Source organism: Narcine bancroftii, chromosome 12 (assembly GCF_036971445.1).
Source record: "Narcine bancroftii isolate sNarBan1 chromosome 12, sNarBan1.hap1, whole genome shotgun sequence".
NCBI lineage: Eukaryota > Metazoa > Chordata > Chondrichthyes > Torpediniformes > Narcinidae > Narcine > Narcine bancroftii.
In genome coordinates, this window is record NC_091480.1 from 86,697,028 (window position 1) to 86,720,671 (window position 23,644).

Here is a 23,644-nt window from a genome sequence, read left to right on the forward strand (position 1 = left end):
AGATAAACTAGAAAGTGGATATGGGGAAAGATGGGAGGCAGTGGGTCAAATGGACACCAGATAAGTCTATGTTAATGCCATCCAGTTGGAGGGTGCCCAGGCAAAACACGAGGTGTTGTTCCTCCAATTTACACATGGTCTCAGCCTGGCAGACATATCAGCTAGGGAATGGAGCGGGGAATTTAAATGGGTGGCTACTGGGAGATCCAAGCTGTTGCAGCAGACAGCCGAGCTGAAGCGATCTCCCTGTTTGCGTCTCCAGTTTAATTTAGACCCACCTCTCCATCTTTCTCCATGTCTCTAGTTCTCTCTATCTCTCTTCCCTCTGTCTCCTTTCACAAAGCCAAAACCAATTCTTACCTTTCCTTTCTTCTGTCCTCTTATCCGATTAACACCCTTTGCCCGTTTGTCTATACTCCTCCCCTTTCCATTTATTCCTTTTTCCCCAGCCTTTGAATACAGATGCCTGTCTAACATTTTTTTAAACTCATATCTTGAGGAAGGGCTCAAGCCCAAAATGCCAGTAATATGTATATCTTTACCTCTAATGGACGCTGCGGGACTGGCTGGGTTGCTCCAGCATCTGTGTGATTTTACTGCAATCATGGCATCTGCAGACTTTTTGTTTCACTCGGCAGGATTTATTAGTGGAAGCTCTGGGAAACCATTGAGATGTTGAAAATGCCAATAAAAACAAAGCTTGGTTTGTGGAATTTGTAACCATATAGTGTGAAGTAAACTGGTCAGGATCACAACTCAAGAATGTACTTTAGATTATAGTAGACATAGAATTATAGAATTTTATACCATATTTAGACATACAGTATAGGAACAAGCCATTTTGCCGCCCAATTAACCTACACCTCCAGTACATTTTGAATGGTGGGAGGAAACCGAAGCCCCTGGGGAAACCCATGCAGACATGGGGAGAACATACCAACTCCTCACAGACAATGCCGATTTCGATACCCGGTCCCGATTGCTGGCGCTGTAACAGCATTGCGCTATCTGCTACACTAACCGTGTCCCCCATATATCAATAGGAGTTGCGGAGAACTATTTTAATAGGAGTTGAGGAGATGTAGCCCTTCATTCCTAGGTTTCTGTGGAACAAGATACAAGTCATACAGTGCATTGACATGTTTACTGACTTATAGTCTCCTGAAGATTGGGACTGACTCAGGTTATTCCCCTGCTCATTTTTGTCACCATCATCGACTGACAATTGTCCGAACTCCACAAGTCTCCCCTTTACCTCCTTGTTCATAATTTATGATATAATTCCCTCTCGTGACATGGGATTAAGTTGCATTTCAGACTGCCTGCATTGATGTGTCATGTATATACATGCTGTAGAGACTGTCGTTCCATTAATGAACGACTCCTCTTTCTGTGGGATTTCCTTCAGCGAGGACCCTGCTCCTCTTACCCATACACATTTGTACAATGCCATGGGCGCTGTCCGCAGGTAGCTGGGTTTTCTAATTGTTACCAGATGCCCATTGGTATTGCCATCCACTGCAATAAAGTATCAAGTTTTAACTCTGGTTTACGATCTACAGTTTGCTAGGTCCTCTTCATTTGAAGGATCATGAAATTTAAATTTTTTAATCATCTATCATAGCAGTCAGAAAGCGAGAACATAACATATAGGCTCTTCATTCTCATTTTTATTCTTATAAATCTTATTAATTCAGAGGTGAAAAGGATTCTCAAGGTGAATCGCTTTAAAATGCTGTGAATGAGTATTAAACAATTATAAATTATTACTCATCTTGATGACCTAAATAAAGTGTTTTGTTTGATCTCTTAATTCCAAACCATTTTTCAAAATGACTGTATTTAAATTGATTGGTTGGAATTTTGAGGTCAGCCTTTTTCCTCCCAGTGAATCCCTCCAGTTTTTAAGTACTAAAATTAAAGGAAAAGAATGGTCCCTTCCAGAATGTTCCACCAATATTATTGGCTCACCTGAGACGTGGTCATATTCTCAAACTGGCTGAGTCGCTGTAAGACATTCTGCATATCTTGCTGGAGATGAAGGAGGACCAGGCCATTCTTGTCATTGAGGTTGACGGCTCCTTTCCCACCATGTATCCTTTTGCTGTCCTCAACACTGTTGATAAGGCCATTTCTTAACCTCAGTGAGCACCTGCCTTCAGAATAATGAAAGCCTGTTGCAACAACAACAATAGAATGCCCTTAAAGCACAATGTGTGTGGCAGATATCAAAACAAAATTGGAATGAAACAAAGACCACACAAGTATTAAATTAACAATCTTCAAATGAACTCAGAATTTCCGTCCTCAAGGATTTACATATGGCTGCTCATGCAAGGGGCAGCGCTGATGGGTGAAGCCAATGCAAGGACTCATCGGGGGCCAGGTCACTCTTTTAGATATTTCCCACACCCCCAATTGCACAACGAGAGACTGGAACCTGTGATGACCTCTTGGGACTATTTCTGAAGGAATGAACGTGCAACCAAAATTGACGTGCTGATAAAGAATAAATCTTGCAAACAAATAAAATGGCATGTCTTAAACTATTAATGGTGTCAGGTGAATGGAACTCCATTGTATAGTAAAATCCCCATTACCTGGAATTCAAGCAACCGCCAAAAAATCATGGAAAATAGATTAAAAAATATGAAAGTTTGCAATTGACGCTCCTCGTGGTCAGTTTGCCAATCTACTCAGTATACAATCTCAAGTAACCGCCAAATTCACTTATCCAGCTTCTACCAATCCCCATAGGTGCTGGATACAGGGTTTTTTTTTTTACTATATATTCATAAATCTTATGAATAATCTATATTTTTGGGGAAAAATTTAACTAGTTGATCACAAAATTCTAACTGATTCCCTGATGTTCTCAAATGAGGGAATCTCATTCTCTCACAACTCCCTAGGTGCTACTGCCCAAACAGACACTTGAAGAAGAACTGCACTGTCAAAGGTCCTTACCTTCTGACATGAAACCTCCTCCATCCTCTCTGGCAGACCTTAAACCACATTAATTTAACTAACCCCAAAATCCTGGCCAATATTTATTCTCCACAGGATTATTTAAATAGATCGCATTGCCATTTGCGGGCTGCTCTGCATAAATTGGCTGCCATCTTTCCAAAATGCCAACACTTCAATTCATTGACTTAAAAGGGAATTGTGGGATTCCAAAGGGAATGAGAAAGGCACCAGAAAAATGCACATTTCGATTTAGTATCCCATTCCCTGTGAAAGTTGATTAAAGCAAAACAGAATGGGGGCATAGGTCAAATTCCAGCTGCCATATCTTTACTGCTCCACAGTTTTTTCTAGGAAAGGTGTTATATAGTAAGGATAATGTAAACTATTTTGTAACCGCGTAAGAAAGTAGTAACTGTAGTGCCCCACTGTGGGGCGTATGTATACATATGAGTGTGTGTGAACAGTTTCCTGAGATGGTTGAAGATATCAATAAGTCTCTTCTGTTATTTGAATCTTGCATCTCTTCTAGGAAAGTGTTATATAGTAAGGATAAGGTGAACTATTTTGTAACTGTGTAAGAATACACCTTTCTCACCATAGTAACTGTAGTGCCCCACAGTGGGGGGGGTTTATATATATGTATATGAATGTGTGTGAACAGTTTCCTGAGATGGTGGGAGTCATCAGTAAGTAAAGTCTCTTCTGTTATTTGAATCTTGCATCTTTTCTAGGAAAGTGTTATATAGTAAGGATAAGGTGAACTATTTTGTAACTGTGTAAGAATACACCTTTCTCACCATAGTAACTGTAGTGCCCCACAGTGGGGGGGGTTTATATATATGTATATGAATGTGTGTGAACAGTTTCCTGAGATGGTGGGAGTCATCAGTAAGTAAAGTCTCTTCTGTTATTTGAATCTTGCATCTCTTCTAGGAAAGTGTTATATAGTAAGGATAAGGTGAACTATTTTGTAACTGTGTAAGAATACACCTTTCTCACCATAGTAACTGTAGTGCCCCACAGTGGGGGGGGGGGGGGTATGTATATGTATATGAATGTGTGTGAACAGTTTCCTGAGATGGTGGGAGTCATCAGTAAGTAAAGTCTCTTCTGTTATTGGAATCTTGCATCTCTTCTAGGAAAGTGTTATATAGTAAGGATAAGGTGAACTATTTTGTAACTGTGTAAGAATACACCTTTCTCACCATAGTAACTGTAGTGCCCCACAGTGGGGGGGGGGGGTATGTATATGTATATGAATGTGTGTGAACAGTTTCCTGAGATGGTGGGAGTCATCAGTAAGTAAAGTCTCTTCTGTTATTTGAATCTTGCATCTCTTCTAGGAAAGTGTTATATAGTAAGGATAAGGTGAACTATTTTGTAACTGTGTAAGAATACACCTTTCTCACCATAGTAACTGTAGTGCCCCACGGTGAGGGGGGGGTATGTATATGTATATGAATGTGTGTGAACAGTTTCCTGAGATGGTGGGAGTCATCAGTAAGTAAAGTCTCTTCTGTTATTTGAATCTTGCATCTCTTCTAGGAAAGTGTTATATAGTAAGGATAAGGTGAACTATTTTGTAACTGTGTAAGAATACACCTTTCTCACCATAGTAACTGTAGTGCCCCACAGTGGGGGGGGGGATATGTATATGTATATGAATGTGTGTGAACAGTTTCCTGAGATGGTGGGAGTCATCAGTAAGTAAAGTCTCTTCTGTTATTTGAATCTTGCATCTCTTCTAGGAAAGTGTTATATAGTAAGGATAAGGTGAACTATTTTGTAACTGTGTAAGAATACACCTTTCTCACCATAGTAACTGTAGTGCCCCACGGTGAGGGGGGGGGGGGTTTATATATATGTATATGAATGTGTGTGAACAGTTTCCTGAGATGGTGGGAGTCATCAGTAAGTAAAGTCTCTTCTGTTATTTGAATCTTGCATCTCTTCTAGGAAAGTGTTATATAGTAAGGATAAGGTGAACTATTTTGTAACTGTGTAAGAATACACCTTTCTCACCATAGTAACTGTAGTGCCCCACAGTGGGGGGGGGGGGTATGTATATGTATATGAATGTGTGTGAACAGTTTCCTGAGATGGTGGGAGTCATCAGTAAGTAAAGTCTCTTCTGTTATTTGAATCTTGCATCTCTTCTAGGAAAGTGTTATATAGTAAGGATAAGGTGAACTATTTTGTAACTGTGTAAGAATACACCTTTCTCACCATAGTAACTGTAGTGCCCCACGGTGAGGGGGGGGTATGTATATGTATATGAATGTGTGTGAACAGTTTCCTGAGATGGTGGGAGTCATCAGTAAGTAAAGTCTCTTCTGTTATTTGAATCTTGCATCTCTTCTAGGAAAGTGTTATATAGTAAGGATAAGGTGAACTATTTTGTAACTGTGTAAGAATACACCTTTCTCACCATAGTAACTGTAGTGCCCCACAGTGGGGGGGGGGATATGTATATGTATATGAATGTGTGTGAACAGTTTCCTGAGATGGTGGGAGTCATCAGTAAGTAAAGTCTCTTCTGTTATTTGAATCTTGCATCTCTTCTAGGAAAGTGTTATATAGTAAGGATAAGGTGAACTATTTTGTAACTGTGTAAGAATACACCTTTCTCACCATAGTAACTGTAGTGCCCCACGGTGAGGGGGGGGGGGTTTATATATATGTATATGAATGTGTGTGAACAGTTTCCTGAGATGGTGGGAGTCATCAGTAAGTAAAGTCTCTTCTGTTATTTGAATCTTGCATCTCTTCTAGGAAAGTGTTATATAGTAAGGATAAGGTGAACTATTTTGTAACTGTGTAAGAATACACCTTTCTCACCATAGTAACTGTAGTGCCCCACAGTGGGGGGGGGGGGTATGTATATGTATATGAATGTGTGTGAACAGTTTCCTGAGATGGTGGGAGTCATCAGTAAGTAAAGTCTCTTCTGTTATTGGAATCTTGCATCTCTTCTAGGAAAGTGTTATATAGTAAGGATAAGGTGAACTATTTTGTAACTGTGTAAGAATACACCTTTCTCACCATAGTAACTGTAGTGCCCCACAGTGGGGGGGGGTTTATATATATGTATATGAATGTGTGTGAACAGTTTCCTGAGATGGTGGGAGTCATCAGTAAGTAAAGTCTCTTCTGTTATTGGAATCTTGCATCTCTTCTAGGAAAGTGTTATATAGTAAGGATAAGGTGAACTATTTTGTAACTGTGTAAGAATACACCTTTCTCACCATAGTAACTGTAGTGCCCCACAGTGGGGGGGGGGTTTATATATATGTATATGAATGTGTGTGAACAGTTTCCTGAGATGGTGGGAGTCATCAGTAAGTAAAGTCTCTTCTGTTATTTGAATCTTGCATCTCTTCTAGGAAAGTGTTATATAGTAAGGATAAGGTGAACTATTTTGTAACTGTGTAAGAATACACCTTTCTCACCATAGTAACTGTAGTGCCCCACAGTGGGGGGGGGGGGGTGGTTTATATATATGTATATGAATGTGTGTGAACAGTTTCCTGAGATGGTGGGAGTCATCAGTAAGTAAAGTCTCTTCTGTTATTTGAATCTTGCATCTCTAAGTTATTTAAGAAGTCACCCAAGTATCAGAGACATAACAGAAAGGTTATTAGATGGTCATTAAGAGCAAAGACCTAATTAAGCCTTTCCTCCCTATAAAAGGATGTTGAGGTCTAACAGTTTGGCTTCCAAATCTTCCAAACTGAATTCACTTAGCTCTGAACAATCCTGGGTCCTACATATGAATCAGCTGTTCCACTTCTGAATAATTCAATACTCCTCTCCAGGGGCTAGATGTGGATTTTTGATGGAGAGTGAGGCATGTGAAACAAAAATTTAAAAATTTGGAAACATTCACCAGGTCAAGAGACATCTGTGAAGATATTAAAAAAAAGTTAATGTTTCATATCAAAGACTAGCTTGTCCAGTTCAGATGAAGGATCTTCCATCTGCAAGGTTAACTCTGTTTCCCTTTCCACAGATGCTGCCTGACCTGCTGGGTGCTTCCAGAACTTTCTCATTCAGATTTCATTTTTGGCAAAGTTTTCTTTTGAATCATTCAGAATGTCCTTTTGTTTAGTGGAAAAATTAAATAGCAGCACTTGCTGTTCAGTGCATTTCAATGTAGCACCAGGAAACATTCTCACCCATGCACAATTCTTAATTCACTAGGTTATTTTATGAAAATTTAAAAAAATGTAATTTGAGAAATTTTATGTGGAATTCAACAATGAAGATCTTAGTGCTGAACTACTTAGTCTTTCTGTGTTTAAATAATCATAACCATCTGCACATTTTTCTACATCTATGAAGCTTTGGGTGCAGGAACACAAAGAGCTGAAGTAATTCCCAAAAATACAGATTTCAACCAATTTAAATGCCACAATTCATCATAATATAACACAGAGGCTGATTATTAATAGACAATGCACCGGGGGGGGGGGGGGGGGAAATCAAATGATGTGCAGCGCAAGAACAAAGCTCTTTATGCACTGCACTTGTACCATTTGAAGCCGGGAGTTGTCTCCATTTTAGCTGTCAAATTCTGAAGTAACTGGAAGTAAAATGGGAGCTTTCCTTCCCTCTGCAAAGCGAAGAAAAAACAATTTTAAATTATGGTTCTCTTGTTCTAAATGCTTCTTCAGATTGATCTGAAGAAACATTTTGAATCAGGATCAATCCATTTCATTTAATTAATGGCATAATTTTGGCATTTTCAGTCATTCTTCTCGAAGGTGCATTACCCAGAGATCGATTCTGATCTATACTCAGTGTAGAAGAACACACACCTACACCCCCACCCCCCAACTGTAACCCCACCAAAATGACAAAATATGAAATAACCAAACACGCGAAACTTCTGCCGAGCAGCACCTGGGATACCATGTACAGTTCTAATATCTAAATTCCAAGAAAAGTATACACCTACTAGGAAAGGTGTTATATAGTAAGGATAATGTAAACTTTTTTGTAACCGCGTAAGAATACACCCTTCTCACCGTAGTAACTGTAGTGCCCCTCAGTGGGGGGGGGGGGGTATGTATATGTATATGAATGTGTGTGAACAGTTTCCTGAGATGGTGGGAGTCATCAGTAAGTAAAGTCTCTTCTGTTATTTGAATCTTGCATCTCTTCTAGGAAAGTGTTATATAGTAAGGATAAGGTGAACTATTTTGTAACTGTGTAAGAATACACCTTTCTCACCATAGTAACTGTAGTGCCCCACGGTGAGGGGGGGGTATGTATATGTATATGAATGTGTGTGAACAGTTTCCTGAGATGGTGGGAGTCATCAGTAAGTAAAGTCTCTTCTGTTATTTGAATCTTGCATCTCTTCTAGGAAAGTGTTATATAGTAAGGATAAGGTGAACTATTTTGTAATTGTGTAAGAATACAATCGATCTGCTTTACAAGAATAAATATTAGATTTGTGAAATTTTATCTGCCAGGAAAGGACTAAACAGGATGTAGCTAGTTTTGTAAGAAAGAGAAGATGGAAGGAGAGGCCCTGATGAAGTCTTTCAAATCATTAGGAGAGTTGACAGGATGGAAACGGGCAAGAGCAGAGCAAAAGCCCATAAATGGACAGTATAAAGTCCAGTCGGAATTTCTGGGGCAATTTCCTTCCATGGAAATCGGATACAATCTGGAAATTGCAACCACGAACAAATAGAAGAAATTATGCATTCAGCAGGAAGACAACATTGGTAGGATTTGCTAAGGGGTTGAAATGTCGAAGGGGAGGAGGAGGTTTGTATGCACCTTAAACCCTGCACTGGACTTTTGAAATGATTAGCTTGTTCCCTGCACAGCAATTTCCTTTTGAAGGACTTAAAACTCTTGCCACTAAGCTCGGGTAACTGGCCTTCATTACAATTTTTTTTCTTCATTTTACACATTTTAACAGTAGAAAAATGACACCTACCATTAGGGTTTGTGTGTGGCTCCCTCCGACGGAAATGACACAAGTGATGCTAGTAGCCCTGGTACTCCAATCCATTGCGCACGCACCGGCCAGCACTAGCGCATGCGCGCAAGAAACAGGCCACACATGGTCTATGGACCCTGGGATGCCACATTTAACATGGCAAGTGCCCCTTTATGGCCCCTACACCCCCAATTGGAGGGCAAATTAATGTCTGGCTCAATTATTCAAAAGCCGGACTGTCCGGCCTAAAACCAGACATCTGGCCACCCTACCTATTGTACAAGTTAGACACTCTTAATTAGAGTCAGCCATTTTTTGCAGGCTTCCTTCTTTCCTTATCTGCTTCATTAATATTAGCATAGACTTCAGGAACACAACCCTGAACTGGGCTGGCTCTTGCTAATGCTCCATCAATCTCATTGCTCTGAAGAACAAGGTTCATTATAAAGCCCACTACAAGGTCCATCGCACCAGCAAATTGCAAATCAAAGCAGTGAGATATTATTAAATGGTGAATGCGAATAGCAAACTATTTCTTCAGTATTTTTTAGCAAACTTGATTTTAGTATGATAGAATAATTGACAAAGCTCTTATTTTTCCTGGTTTAAAATTACATTGAAAGGACTGGTTATTCCATTAAACTGTTTATGCAGGCAAAAGCTATTTCATAAACCACTGCAGAACAAAATCTCCATGCAAAAGTTTGCTACAGAAGACCTGCTGATTGCACATTTCTCAATTAAAAAAAATATTTCAATTACACAACTAAAATACCCACAGAACTGATGACATGAATACAAACAAACTTGTGTTATTATTCATTGTTCTGTCTGTCTTCTTATGGGAGTTTCTGCAAGAACTTGTGGGGGGGGGGAGTCAAACCATATTTAATGTAATGTTCAAAACATCCCGGGAGTTTAGGACAATTGGGTGTAATTAGGCAAGCATGGGCCTAGTACCATACTGCATGACTAAATATAAAAAAAATCCTTTTTTAAAAAAACTTACTTGATCATCCAGTGTCCTTTGTCATCACAGCACATGCATGTAACAAAAACAGAAAAGCCTCTTGCCTCCTAATCTCTTCCACGTGCTACTGGATAGCTCAAGGCACAAGACTGCGCTGGGAACTGTAAAAGAGTTCAACAGATTGTCCTCTCCAGAAGAAATCTTTGCAGGTAAAATTCCGAATATAAACACATCCCTCCATTTGAGCAAACACAAGGAGCATTGATCACCTGGAACCATTTTTTAAACATCACATGAAAAGTGAGGCTACACATGATCATAAGGCTTTCAGTGCTAGAGCTTAACATGTAGGCAAAAATCTGCTCTTGTTTGTAAAAGTCATCGTCTAGCAACTAATTTTCACCCAAATGTTCAACTGAGTTTAATTTCACATCTATTGCATCGAGAAGTGGAAGACATTCAGAAGCAAGTAAAAGCTAATCTTTTCCTTTCCATTCACATACCACTAAGTATTCCCTCTGCCATTGGTGCTCAGGATTGCTTAAGGTGGGATGTGGGTGGAAAAAGAAAAAGTTTTAATCGTCCCTCATTGACTCGTTATGTGCACGGTTTCAGAATTCCAAAGGAAATGGGCCAATAACAATTTTTCTCAAGTAAAATGTTTCAGTAGCAATTGGGTCGAGAGCAGTGATTCTCAACCTTCCCTTCCCACTCACATCCCACCTTAAGCAGTCCCTTACTAAGTCACAGAGCACCGATGGCATAGGGATTACTTAAAGTGGGATGTGATTGGGAAGAAAAAGGTTGAGAACCGCTGCTCTACAAGAAGAAATATTTCCATGCCACATCGAGTCTGGTGCTCCAATAAAGGGTTACCCAGCTTGGGTTACCGAGCTGCCACAGATGCTGTCTGGTAGATGAGATGTCAAACTGAAACCTCGTCAGCTACCTCTATGGAACTACTTCTGAGAAGAGCATGAAAGGCAAGGCATCTCTGGTGACCTGTTGAATGCTTATCTCTGCAATAAAAATGCTGTCTGGCTGCTTGCAGATATTGCTGAGCACACAATGGCTGGGACGTCTCCGTCGGTGGGGGGTTACCCAGTAAAGTGAGAAGGTGCCCAAAACACACAAATATTAACCAACTCGAGAATAAAATTGTTATGGTTCTAAATGTGCATCTCTCATCAAGAAAGATGCTATCACTGTTTCAGTGGAGATAGCTAAATGATTCTATAGGTTAAAACAGCTAGAGACAGAGCTGAACCTGCTGGCAATGCTTGAAGCAGAAAAGCCTATTAGTCGAGATGGAATGCATCCTGAAGTGCCAAAAGAGGCAATGGAGTCTCCAGTAACCGCATTCCAATCACCCTCAGAAATAGGAATGGTATTGGAAGACTGGAGTATTGCAAGTGTGTCACTATGTCCCAAAAAGTTAGCAGAACCATAAATTAAGGAATGTAAAGCCATCTAGACCAATGCTTGTAGTGGGGAAACTAAGACAATCATTTGGCACACCTCTCAGTGGTGCTCTTCCTGGCTAAGTGTCAATATCACTGGCCATAACCTGGTAATTGACAAGGGCGATGAAGCCCCAGGCTTTAACCTTCCCACACGAAACTTGTACAACCATCGACTTCTTGGAACCAGGTCATCATCTATCCAACAAAAGGAAAATGAGGATTGGACTAAGTTGGCTGTGCTATCAGAAGAACACAAGACCATGAAATAGGCCATTCAGCCCATCGAGCCTGCCCTGCCATTTAATCATGAGCTGATCCATTTTCCCAACTCAACCCACTGCCCGGCCTTCTCCTCATGATGCCCTGGCTATTCAAGATCCTATCAATCTCTGCCTTAAGTACACCCAATGACTTGGCCTCCAGAACTGCACGTGGCCACAAATTCCGCAGTCTCTCACTGAAGAAATCCTTGTGAACCTCCCCTGAACCCTCTCCAACATCAGCACATCCTTTCTTAACTGAGGAGCCCAAAACTGCTCACAATACTCCAAGTGCCTTTTAAAGTCTCAACATCACATCTCTGCTCTTATATTCTATTTCCTCATGAAATGAATGATAGCATTGCATTTTCCTTCTTCACCACTAAATCAACATGGAAGTTTACTTCTAGGCCATCCCAGGTCCTCCTGCATCTGGTATTTTCAATTTTCTCCCAATTTAGAAAATAATCTTCCCATTTATTTTTTTTCTACTTACCATACTTACTGACATTTGCATTTCATTTGCCATTTCTCCTAATCGGTCTATGACCTTCTGCAGCCTCCTTGTTTCTTCGACACCACCTGTTCCTCCAGCTACCCTCGTATCATCCACAAACTTGGCCACAAAGCCATTCATTCCATAATCTAAATAATTACGATACAGCAGACAAAGAAATGGCCCAACACCGATCCCTGTCGAACACAACTAGGAATTGGCAGCAAGTATTCCGACTCTCTGTTTCCTGCCAATCAGTCAATGCTCTGCCCATGCAAGCATGTTTACTGTTATACCTTGGGCCCTTACCTTGTTAAGTAGCTTCATGTGCGGCACTTTGTCAAAAGCCTTCTGAAAATCCAAATACACAACATCCATTGCATCTCCATTATCTGCTTGTTACTTCAAACAATTCTAATAGGTTTGTCAGGCAAGATTTTCCCTTTAGGAAACCATGCTGGCTTTGGCTGATCTTGTCACATGCCTCCAAGTATTCCATGATCCCATCCTTGACGATGGACTTCAACATCATCCTAAACATTGAAGTCAGGCTAACGTGTCTACAATTTCCTTTCTGCTGCTTCCCAGCCTTCTTGAATAGTGAGGTGACATTTGCGATTTTCCAGTCTTCAGGACTATGCCAGAAAGATCATTACTACAATCTCTAATTCTTTCAGAACCAGAGGGTCCAATCCATCTGGTCTGGGAGACTTATCCACCCAGCTTCCTGAGTGAGTGTAACTGCAGTCACTTCCCTTCTCTGGTACCCCTCGGCATCTGGCACACTGCTAATGTCTTCCACAGTAGCGACTGAAGCAAAATACTCACTTTGTTCCTGTGCCATCTCCTTGTCTCCCATTATTATGTTTTAGTAGTCCTAAATCTACTCTTGCCTCTTTTTTTTTATATTCTTTAAGAAGCTTTTTATATCCTCTTTGATATTATTTGCTGATGACTTTCAACCTCATCTTTTCCCTCGTTATGAGGTTTATTTAGCTACCATCTCCAAGTATTTAAAAACTTCCCAATCCTCCATCTTTCCACCAATTTTTGCTCCCTTGTATGCACTCTCATTTGCTTTTACGCTGACTTTGACTTCCCTTGTCAGCCACTCTTGTGACATTTTTTCCATTTGATTATTTCCTCTTGTTTGGTCTGTATTTATCCTGCACCTTCCCCATTTCTTGCAGAAAATCCATCTATTGCTGGATTGCTGTCTTCCCTACTAGTCCCCCCTTCCCATCGACTTTGGCCAGTGTGACGGATTAGATAATATTTTATATTATATATAGATATGTTTTTGAAGAAGCTAGATTGTGGGGGTAGTGTAGGTCACAAACAAACACCTCACAAAACAGATCTCATTTAAAATGCCAGAGCTCTGCTCAAGCCAGACAGACCAGGCTCCGAGTGCCTTTGCAAAAACTTTGAAGAATGCCTATAAGGACTTCACAAGTAGGTGTTAATTGGACGTGTTGTGGAGTAATGGATTATTGTTTTGAAAGTAACCGATGAATGGACGCAGAACATCGGGTCCGGTTCTGCAATCTGTCTGAAGGCAGTTTGCTGTTCTAAGAACGTCATGTGGTTTTGCAGGGAGGGGAAAAGAGAGCAACCAGACTTTCTCTAAGAGAGAGAGAGAAGTGGTTTCTGCAGAATGGCAAGCTAGCCACTTGTTTAAAAAAAACATTTTGAAGATGGGTTGTGAGTTCTGAGTTCAGTGTGTTTAAAACTCATATGGTCCATACAAGAGGAAATGGCTGGCTAGAGTGTTTCACCTGAAAGGAAACAAAAAGGAACTCTGTGGTGACCTGCAGAAGAAGAGGTCATCATTTGGAAAACCCTGATGGGGCAAGCTTCTTCAGCAAGACACTGAAGTGGCTGATCAGGGGGTTGTTTGTTTGTGTGTGTCCAACAAGCAACAAATCTCTCTCTGAAACCAACAAGAACCTTCCTGAGTGGTAACCAATTACTTTTAAGCACCAGAGCTTGGTGAAAAATCATAAATGTTAAATTCTGTGCTTGATACCGGTGAACTTGGAGGAGTGAGAAGTGACATTGGACTGTAAATCAAAGAACTTTCCTGAACATATATACATTACATACATGTGCTTAAAATTAGAAGGGGATTAATTTAAGTTAATAGTAATAAGTTAATGTTTGATCCTGTTTTTTATGTTGAAAGAAAATTAAAAACTACTTTTGTTTAAGTAACCATTTGTCTTGGTGAATTTCTTTTGCTGCTGGGTTTTGGGGTCCTCTGGGCCCATAAAACCAGTTCCTCTCTCATGCCACTGTAACTCCCTTTACTCCATTGTAATACTGACACATCTGACTTTAGTTTCTCCTTGTTAAATCTCTAAACTCAATGCTATTGTACTGCCCGCAATGATTCCTTTACTCCAAGATCTGGTGCATTACACAGTACCCAATGCAGTACAGCCGATTCCCGAGAGGACTTTTTAGAGCAGCTTGTCGATGCACCATCTCAAAGGCATTCGACAAGTTTTCTCTCTTGACATCCAGTCCCAACCTGGTTTTCCCAATCTACTTGCATGTTACAATTCCCCATGACTGCCAAAACATTCTTCTTCTGACGAGCCTTTTCTATTTGCCTCTGTAATTCATTGTCCACATCTCGGCTACATTTTGGAGGTCTGCATTTAACTGCCAACAGTGGCTTTTTACCCTTGCCATTTCTTAACTCAACCCAAATGATTCTACATCTTTCTGATCCAATTAATGATTTAATTGTAGTCCTTTAGTGACAAACTAAACTCTCCAGTCGTCATAGTTGAATAAGACCAACTGCCTTACTCAACTCTATGTAAGGAGCTGCAGTTAGATGGACTCGCGGATAAAGTCGTCAGGGATACTGTTAGCTTTCCTGACCATCCACATTCTGCAAGAGGAGCATATCCCTGTTCTGGCTCTAGCATTCCCACTGTCTATGAAAATAAAACAAGTTAGGAAAAACTTGTCCTTAACAGTGCTTCCTTGCAGAACCATTTTATTCCTCAACAGGGTTGTCCTTACTTTAGCTTCAACTCCTGCACCTCCACTCGCTGAAGCCTCCTGAGGCAAAGTCTCAGATTCCCACTCCTACACTGAGCCACTCACACAATGTCTGCTCCCTTCCTTTAAGTGGCTATAGCTCATTAACCAATGGAAGTATTTAAATAAGCACCTACCTCTCCCACTGTGTTTTTAAAAAATATATAAACACTCCTCTCGTTCACAGTCCACAGATCAGTGTTCTTCCCAAATTATAGTGACTACAAAATTATTTAATTGACTTTAGGTACCTGGGGATTCACCCAAGGCTTGAAAGCCACTTCAGAAGAGCAAGTTTCCTTTTCTTTTCCTGTAGCTCCAGACAATTGGGAATACAAATCAGCAATGGGATGGCACAGTTAGCGCATGCTGTTTCAGTGCCAGCAATCAGGACCAGGGTTCGAATCCCGCGCCGTCTGTAAGGAGTTTGTACATTCTCCATGTGTCTGCGGGTGTTTTCCACAGGTGCTCTGGTTTCCTCCCACCGTTCATCTGTGGGTTGTAGATCAACTGGATGTAATTGGGCGGCCCGGGCTCGTGTTACTGTGCTGTATGTCTAAATTTTCAAAAATTAAATTTAAAATGTAAGGATTCCACTCCTCTCCAATGAAAGAGATAACATACCCATGTTCTAGATTTTGAAACAGTTCACGTACAAGCATTGAACTGACTGTGCCAAACAGTTTTCAACACCGTCACTGTGTTCCTTGTGAAATAAAGTAGTTTACAGACCAAGCCAAATAACGTCTGACCTAAATTTGACTCAGTCATCTATCACAGAGATGAAAGGAGTTGACATGTTTCAGCATGGACACTGGTTCTAGATTGTAAAAGAGTTGAATTACATCCTCAGTTTCCTCCCTCTATACTTAGAGATTGGGAACGAATGAAAGATCAGGCGACTGAAAAGTGAAACTGATCTCAACGAACACTGGCAGATACCTGTGTCATACCTGGATTCAATCTCATTAGTTGCTATTTTCTGCACTAACTCGACATTGCTGTTTCCCTTAATATATAAAAAAACTACTGATCTCAGTCTTGAATATATTCAGAGTCTGAGCCTCCAGGGATGACCATATTGTTTTGGAAAATGTTATTTATTAGTATCTTCATACATTTCAATTTAACTTGCTATAACATTACATAATAGATACCAAATAATTTTCACTCCCCCCCCCACCCCACCCCAACTCCCACCATCCCTAACCCATACAGGGACTTGAGTAGAGAATCCAAAGACTCACCCTCCTCTGAAAATTCAAGTTTTAATTTGATGCTGACCTCCTGCTTTAGATCCTCTAGCCAAGGGAAGCATCATTCCTCCATCCATCCTGTGAATTCTTGATGAATGTTGTACATTTTAACAAACAAGTTCGCATTTTTTTCCCCAAAACCCAAGCACTTGGAAGACCATAAGACATAGGAGCAGAAATAGGCTATTCAGCCCATCAAATCTGCCCTGCCCCTTAATCATGAGCTAGTCCATTTCCCCACTGCCCGGCCTTCTCCCCATAACTTCTGATGCCCTGGCTAATCAAGAACCTATTGATCTCTGCCTTAAATTTACACAGTAATCTGGCCTCAGCCTGTGTCATCAAGTTCCTCAGATTCAGCACCTTCTGGCTGAAGAAATTCCTCCGCATCTCTGCCCTTCAATCTTGAAGTTGTGTCCTCTTGTCCTAAACTCTCTCTCTCCATGGGAAACAACCTTTCATCTTAAATCATCCCTCATTGGACAAGCCCCCTTCAAACCCTCACCATTAAAAAAACTTTTTGCCTCTATTTAAAAAAAAACAAAGCAAATGAGCTCATATTTTTCTTCATTATATTCCATCTGCTGTGACTTTCTCGATTTTGCTGACCTTTCTATCTCTGCTTGAATCCTCTATATGTCCCCTCCTCACAACTCACATTGACACTTGACTATATTGTCGCATATATCACAGGCGCACCTCTATTTACGATGGCTCAACTTAAGTTTTTTCAGTTACGATAGTACGCTGACGCTATATTTTATGATTAAAAATTGTTTTTACCCCCTACCTCCCCCCCCCCCATGTGGAATAAAAGGTATTCAACATTTAATTATAAAATTGGGTTTGTTTTAGATAAATTTGCCCAGCTGTAGGGAGTGGTAAGTAGACTGAGCTCATTTAAGGTAGGCTCGGCTATGATGTTCAGTAGGTGTGGTATTCTTCATCGACTTTTCCACTCATGATGGGTTTATCGGAACGCAGCCCCATCGTAAGTCGAGAAGCATCTGTGTATTCACTTTCCTCTTTCAAATCAATGACATAGATTAAGAACAGCTGGTGTCTTCAGTACCCTGCTCGTCACAGCCTCCCAACTGAAGCCTTCTTCCTTTCTACTGCTGAGGGTTAAAACTTGCACAGTGACCATTGCACATACCATTTTCCTTTTCTTTTGGTTTCAAGAATGGGCTTGCAAACTCTGTCCTTTTCTCCTTCTGAGTTCCTGCCACCAATCCATGCTCTCCGTTGCTACTCGTGCACGAGGGTTGGCAACGATGTAAACCTTCAGCTGTGGGCTGGCGTCCAGCCGGCCTACAATTGGACGACATCTCACTGTGGACTGATGGAGGGTGTTCAATGTCTTGAAAATCCTTTGATGTCGCTGTGCTGCTGTGAGACTCGAAAACCTGGAAAACACAAAAGGAAGATTATCTATCTGCAGACCATCTTTTTTCTACATATGAGATTACACAGGAATGTACAAATCTCTGCTTTGAAGTTTCATCCATACTTCTTAAAAATTCTTTGGAAGATTAATTACCTGGACAGATTTTGGCCTACTTTTAGTTGAGAGTCTGCAAAGTCAATATCTTACTTACTTACGTACAAATGTTTCACTTGGGCCTTTTGACAAGGAGCGTTAGTATTCCAGGTTCGCACTGTCCAAAAGGCTTGGTAGGAAAGATGAGAATGACCTGTGACAACTCAGCTACTGAATCTTACATTGAAGTATACAAGTGTTATAGTGGGAAGTTTACATGATGATCGATTTAGTCACATAATCTCATATCCTATTGGCTACTCTCCTTCATCCATCCAATCAATCTAATCAGGAAGGCATTTGTAATTCTTGCCCCAAACACTTAACCCAGAATTGAATTCCAAAGCTATTAACCTTGATTTTTCCCTCCCCCCTTGAGGTACATTTGATCTTGCATAATACACCCTCCCCTGAAAGCACATGAAACCCCTCCTACGTGCCTTTTTCCAAAACGTTCAAAATATTACATTCTTCTATCATACTGCCACAAAATTAGAGTAGTTTTTGACTGGATAAAATCTATTTGAAGAACAAATTGGTCCGGCACGGCGAGCGTTGAGGTTAGCTCAAAGCCGTAACAGCGGCAGCCACCGGAATTGGGACCTGCCACTGTTTGTAAGGAGTTTGCATGTTCTCCCCGTGCCTGCATTTCCTCACACCCTTCAAAAAGGTTTTGGGGCTGTAGGTCAATTAGGTGGCATGGGCTCATGGCCGGAAGGGCGTGTTACTATGGTGTACGTCTAAATTTTTTTTTAATTATAAATTTTTTTAATGGTGAAGGATGTTCAGGAGCATTATAGATCAAAGTGGACCGCTGATCCATTTATTAGTAGGGGGAAGGAAGAGATGTGGATATTTAGGGATGGGAAGTTTTGGGACTGATACGCAAAATAACCTCGCTTGGCTCGCAGCTACGCACAAATTCCCTCTATCCCTCTTCACTTCAATGTACTTTACCAAACACCATATAGTTAGGCCTGCCAACAACCCCATTCCAATGGAATTTAGTACTTAAATCAAAAAAAGTGGCTGCTTACGACCCCTATTGGTCTGTATAGATTGCCAACCGGGCCACACAACCTACGCAGATAAAGTCTGGACTGGACCCATGTGGATTGACGCCAGATTGAAATCACAAACACATTGGGCGAGATTCTGCAGTTCCCTGATGCAGTCCTGAATAAATTCAGATTTACCTCAAGGCAGTCGATCCAGCAGGAACTCCCAGGAGCCACAGAGGGATGACCCTTTCCACAGACCAAAACAAACTCCACCTAAGCCCCGTTCTTTATTTTTGAAATGCACTGCTGGAACTCGAGTGGTATTTGCATTTTGTGGTTTGACAGGGTTTTGTCTGGTGTGTTGGCCTCATACTAACATCTCCACGTTCACTCAGACACCTGGCAAGTCAGAGGCTAAGTTTCCTGCAGCAAGTGCCTCCGTTCCTGGCACCCCAATGACTTTCCATCATCTCCAGGGCACATCAGGATCACAATAGAATAAGCTTAATTTGCCTGGATGAAGGCAAGCTCAAAACTCTCAAAATGTTCAGCACCATGCAGCATCAAGTACATACTCATGTAATAGTCAGGTTTTGGGGACCAGTTTTTCAAGTCAGCTTTGGGGGGAGGTGCCATCTTTTACCCGGATACTACCTTTGATTGTGGTAAGTACATGCGTCATTCAATGCATTGGGAGCTCGGGTGGGTGGGCGGCTGAGGCGAGGATCTGCGATTGAGGCGTCGGGAGCTCGGATGAGCGGGTGGCTGAAGCAAGGATCCGGAGTTGAGGCGTCGGGAGCTCGGATGAGCGGGTGGCTGAAGCAAGGATCCGGAGTTGAGGCGTCGGGAGCTCGGATGAGCGGGTGGCTGAAGCAAGGATCCCGGGTTGGGGCGTCAGGAGCTCGGATGGACGGGTGGCTGAGGCGAGGATCTGCAGTCGGGGCATCGGGAGCTTGGATGGGCTGGCGGCCAGCCGGGGCAAAAAATAGTGAGGGGAGGGGTTAACTTTTACACAGAACATATGGAAAATGTGATTTTTGGGCCAAAAGGAGGGAGGAGGGGAATCTACTTTTACATGGGATAGACTATAACAGGAGTATATATAGTAACTCATTCAACCATCCTCCATCTTAAATATTTTTTCTTTCAGTACTTAGAAAAAGCAATATGAACCAATATGGTAAAGGTTCCATTATGGTCACATAATACTACATTAGAATGTAACTACACGAGATATTTTGTCTACCGTACGGAAGAGAGAAAGTTGCCACTTTGCCCAGCGACCCTCACAGAAACATTGCCCCAGCGAGGAACAAAGTCACAATCGCTGGTTTACAAGGCCAATGCTCTAACCACTGAGCTATCAGAGCCTCATTAAGTATGAAAGCACTCTGTGTGTGTGTGTGTGTGTGTGTGTGTGTGTGTGTGTGTGTGTGTGTGTGTGTGTGTGTGTGTGTTCGCGCGAGCACATGGGTTTATTCTAGATGTTCTGGTTTCATCCCACCATTCAAAATCTACTGCTGTTTAAGGTCAAATGGGTGTAATTGGGTAGCACAAGCTAGTGGGCCGAATGGGCCTGTTGCTGAATGTCTAAATTTAATTTAAAATTAAAAGAACCCAAAGATGAGACCGATGCTGACTTTGCCAGTGACGCCTACATCTTCAAAACTGGACAAGCGAAACCCAAAGAGCTGGTGACTTCAGAAGCTTCAACAGTGTCGTCAAGTTTGCAGATGACACAACAGCCGTTGCTGCATCAGCAACAACGATGAGTCGCACTACAGGGAAGATTTGGAAAATCTCGTGATGTGGCGTGAGAGTATCAACGTGCATCTGGGACAAGATGAAGGAGATGATCATGGACTTCTGACAATCAGGAATGGCCACCATTTGCGACACATCAACAATTCTGAAGTGGAGAGAGTGTGGAGAGCACCAAGTTCCTCGGAGCTCACTTAACTAGTGACCTATCATGGACACTCGACATCTCCTCACTTGTCAGGAAGGGTCAACAGCGACTGCACTTCCTGAGAAGACTGAAGCGGGCAAGGCTACCGGCCACCATTATGTCAACCTTCAACAGTTCTATCGAGAGGGACCTTGCTGATTGCATCACAGGGTGGTATGTTTGTTACAGAGAAATGCACGTTCATAAGAGTGGCAGAGAGGATCAATTAAGTCTTCCTCCCCTCCATCTATGAGATCTACCAGGATAGTTCCCTGAAGAGGTCACACAAAAGCACTGAAGACCCCTTCCACCCTGCACACATCTTTCAGCTGCTCTCGTTGGGAAAGAGATCCAGGAGGATCAGAGCTAGCACCACCAGGCTGAGGAACAGCTTCCTCCCACGGGCAGTGAGAATGTTGAATGACCAAAGGAACTGTTCACACTCACCATCTGACAGCCTCGTATTCACAAAACAAAATGTATTTATTTACTTACACACTCACACATGTGTGCATACGTGTATATAAATAAGTAAAAATATATATATACATGTCTTCTATGTGTTTTATTTGCCTGTATGTGTTACGTCTGGTTGGGGAGTCTGTGTGTTTTTCACCGAGGACTGGAGAACGCTGTTTTGTCAGGTTGTTCTTGTGCAATCAGATGACAATAATCTTGACTTGACAAATCTTTCTATTTCATTGAAGAAAATGTAGCTGATGGACGGCTTGCTCACAACTATTTCTTCCAATCTCATATTAAAATCGGCCATCATTGTGGCTGGTCGTTTACCTCTCCTGTACGAATCCCATGTTTCATAGAAAAGCAAGAAATACACATAGATCACATTTTCCCTCCTCCTGGCATGAACCCTTTAGATTTCAATCGTTTTATTGCCCTGTAAGTCTGATATTGATGAGCCAGCCTACAGGAGGGAGATTGAAAACTTGGCCGAATGGTGCTCCAACAACAACCTCACACTCAATGTCACCAAGACTAAGGAGCTGATTGTTGACCTCAGGAAGGGAAAGCCAAAGACGTACAATCTAAGGATCATTTGGGGAATCAGAGATGCAGAGGGTGACTCACTCTTGGGAATCATTCTCTCGGAAGATCTTTCCTGGACCCAATACACAAATGTTGAAGAAAGTACGTCAGCGCCTCTACTTTCTCAGGAGTTTGCAGGGCCTTCGTATGACACTCTGGAACCCTGATGGGAAGTGCGCTGACCAGCTGCATCCCCATCTGGTATGGGGACACCGATATCCCCGAGCGTGAAACCTTGCAAAAGGTAGACACAGCCCAGGACATCACAGGCAACCCCCCACCACTGAGAACATCTACAGGGAACGCTGCCATCGGAGAGCAGCAGCAATCAACAAGGATCCACAACACCCAGCACATGGCTACCCTCAGAAAAGAGGTCTAGGTGCCACAAGACTCACACCCCCAGGTTCAGGAATAGCTGCTACCCCTCCTCCATCAGACTCCTCAAGAACAAACTCAATCAGGGACTCAATTAAGGACTTTTGCACTTGATTTTTTTTTACACCGTATTGAAGTATGTCTTCATCTCTTTATTTGTTTACATGTGTTCATTGAGTAGTTTCTTTTTGCACTGGGAATAAATGATAAATCTGCCTCGCCTGCAGGAAAATGAATGTGTGGGTTATAGGTCATGTTATGTATGTACTCTGACAATAAATCTGGAATCTGAATATCATCCCATATACCATCCCACTGGGGGCTATAAAGTGGTTCAGTGCACTGGGGGCTTAGCCAATTGCATCTGGCAAGGAAGGAAAACAACAGCATTTTTGCTGGATATTTATCTGTGGCTCCTTGCCTCTCCTGGGAAGTGGGTTGGACAGGGCCTGCTTCAGTGCTGCCTGAGTAAAGCACATCAGAAAAAAAATAGCTTTGGCCAACTGCGCAAGAGGAGCTCAGCACTCAACCACAGCCAACTGCTCCATCTAGTGATTACATTGCAGCTACTCATTCACAGAGCGAAAAGGACTGAAAGAAGGAACTGGGGACTGGGAGAACTTGTTGGCCTTTGAAACAACTCCACTTGCTTGCCACTTCTGTTGCCCAAACAATTCAGTGCAATTCAAAATTATTGTCATGTAATAAAACAGAAAATGTGATATTACATGAAATTTCCTTTAGTCTATCGTAAGGCAAACGAAGATTTGCTATCAATAATAAATTGACAATGCCCATTTCAGGCTGAGAAGGAGAAGCAAATGAAAGACACCCCCCCCCCCCACCCCCACCACCAGCGATTCCGCAGTCTCTGCGGCCACACAGCCTTGAGTCCGAACAATTAGCAATCCAGATTTCACATCTCTGACACGATCAGGAAGCCTCCAGCGCCTGGTTCCGACACCTGGTACCCCCTTCATCCAGTCTCCAGCAGCCCGCAGCCTGGTGTGAGCCCCTTGACCACAGACACCCACCGTCTATGCGAGTTCCTCACCTCGAACCACCAATAGTCTACTGCTTACATGTTCTTCAGTCTCGGAGCCCCTTACTGTTCCACCAAGTCACCATCCCATCGGTCATCTCCTTCTCAAATTAGGGGGGGTGGTGGTGGGGGCTGTCTCCCTGTTTCTGGTGCCCTGCACCAGTTCTCAGATTGCCCGGAGTCTGCCACCCCTCCTGATCATAGATACCACCACCTTGGGCCCAGAACCTGCAGCTGAGAGTTTAAAAAAAACACCATTGGAT

At 42.0% G+C, this 23,644-nt stretch overlaps 1 protein-coding gene across 1 annotated transcript in view; it reads right to left on the reverse strand.

Moving 5' to 3' along the window:
• The window catches only part of LOC138746677 (uncharacterized), a 74,218-nt gene that overhangs the window by 21,714 nt on the left and 28,860 nt on the right, over positions 1-23,644 (reverse strand). Inside the window, 9 exon segments of the mRNA XM_069904967.1 lie at positions 1,972-2,174; positions 2,968-3,005; positions 7,503-7,582; positions 10,166-10,288; positions 12,116-12,312; positions 12,412-12,466; positions 12,519-12,750; positions 15,433-15,661; positions 17,540-17,831. Coding sequence (XP_069761068.1) covers positions 1,972-2,174; positions 2,968-3,005; positions 7,503-7,582; positions 10,166-10,288; positions 12,116-12,312; positions 12,412-12,466; positions 12,519-12,750; positions 15,433-15,661; positions 17,540-17,831 — 1,449 coding nt within the window.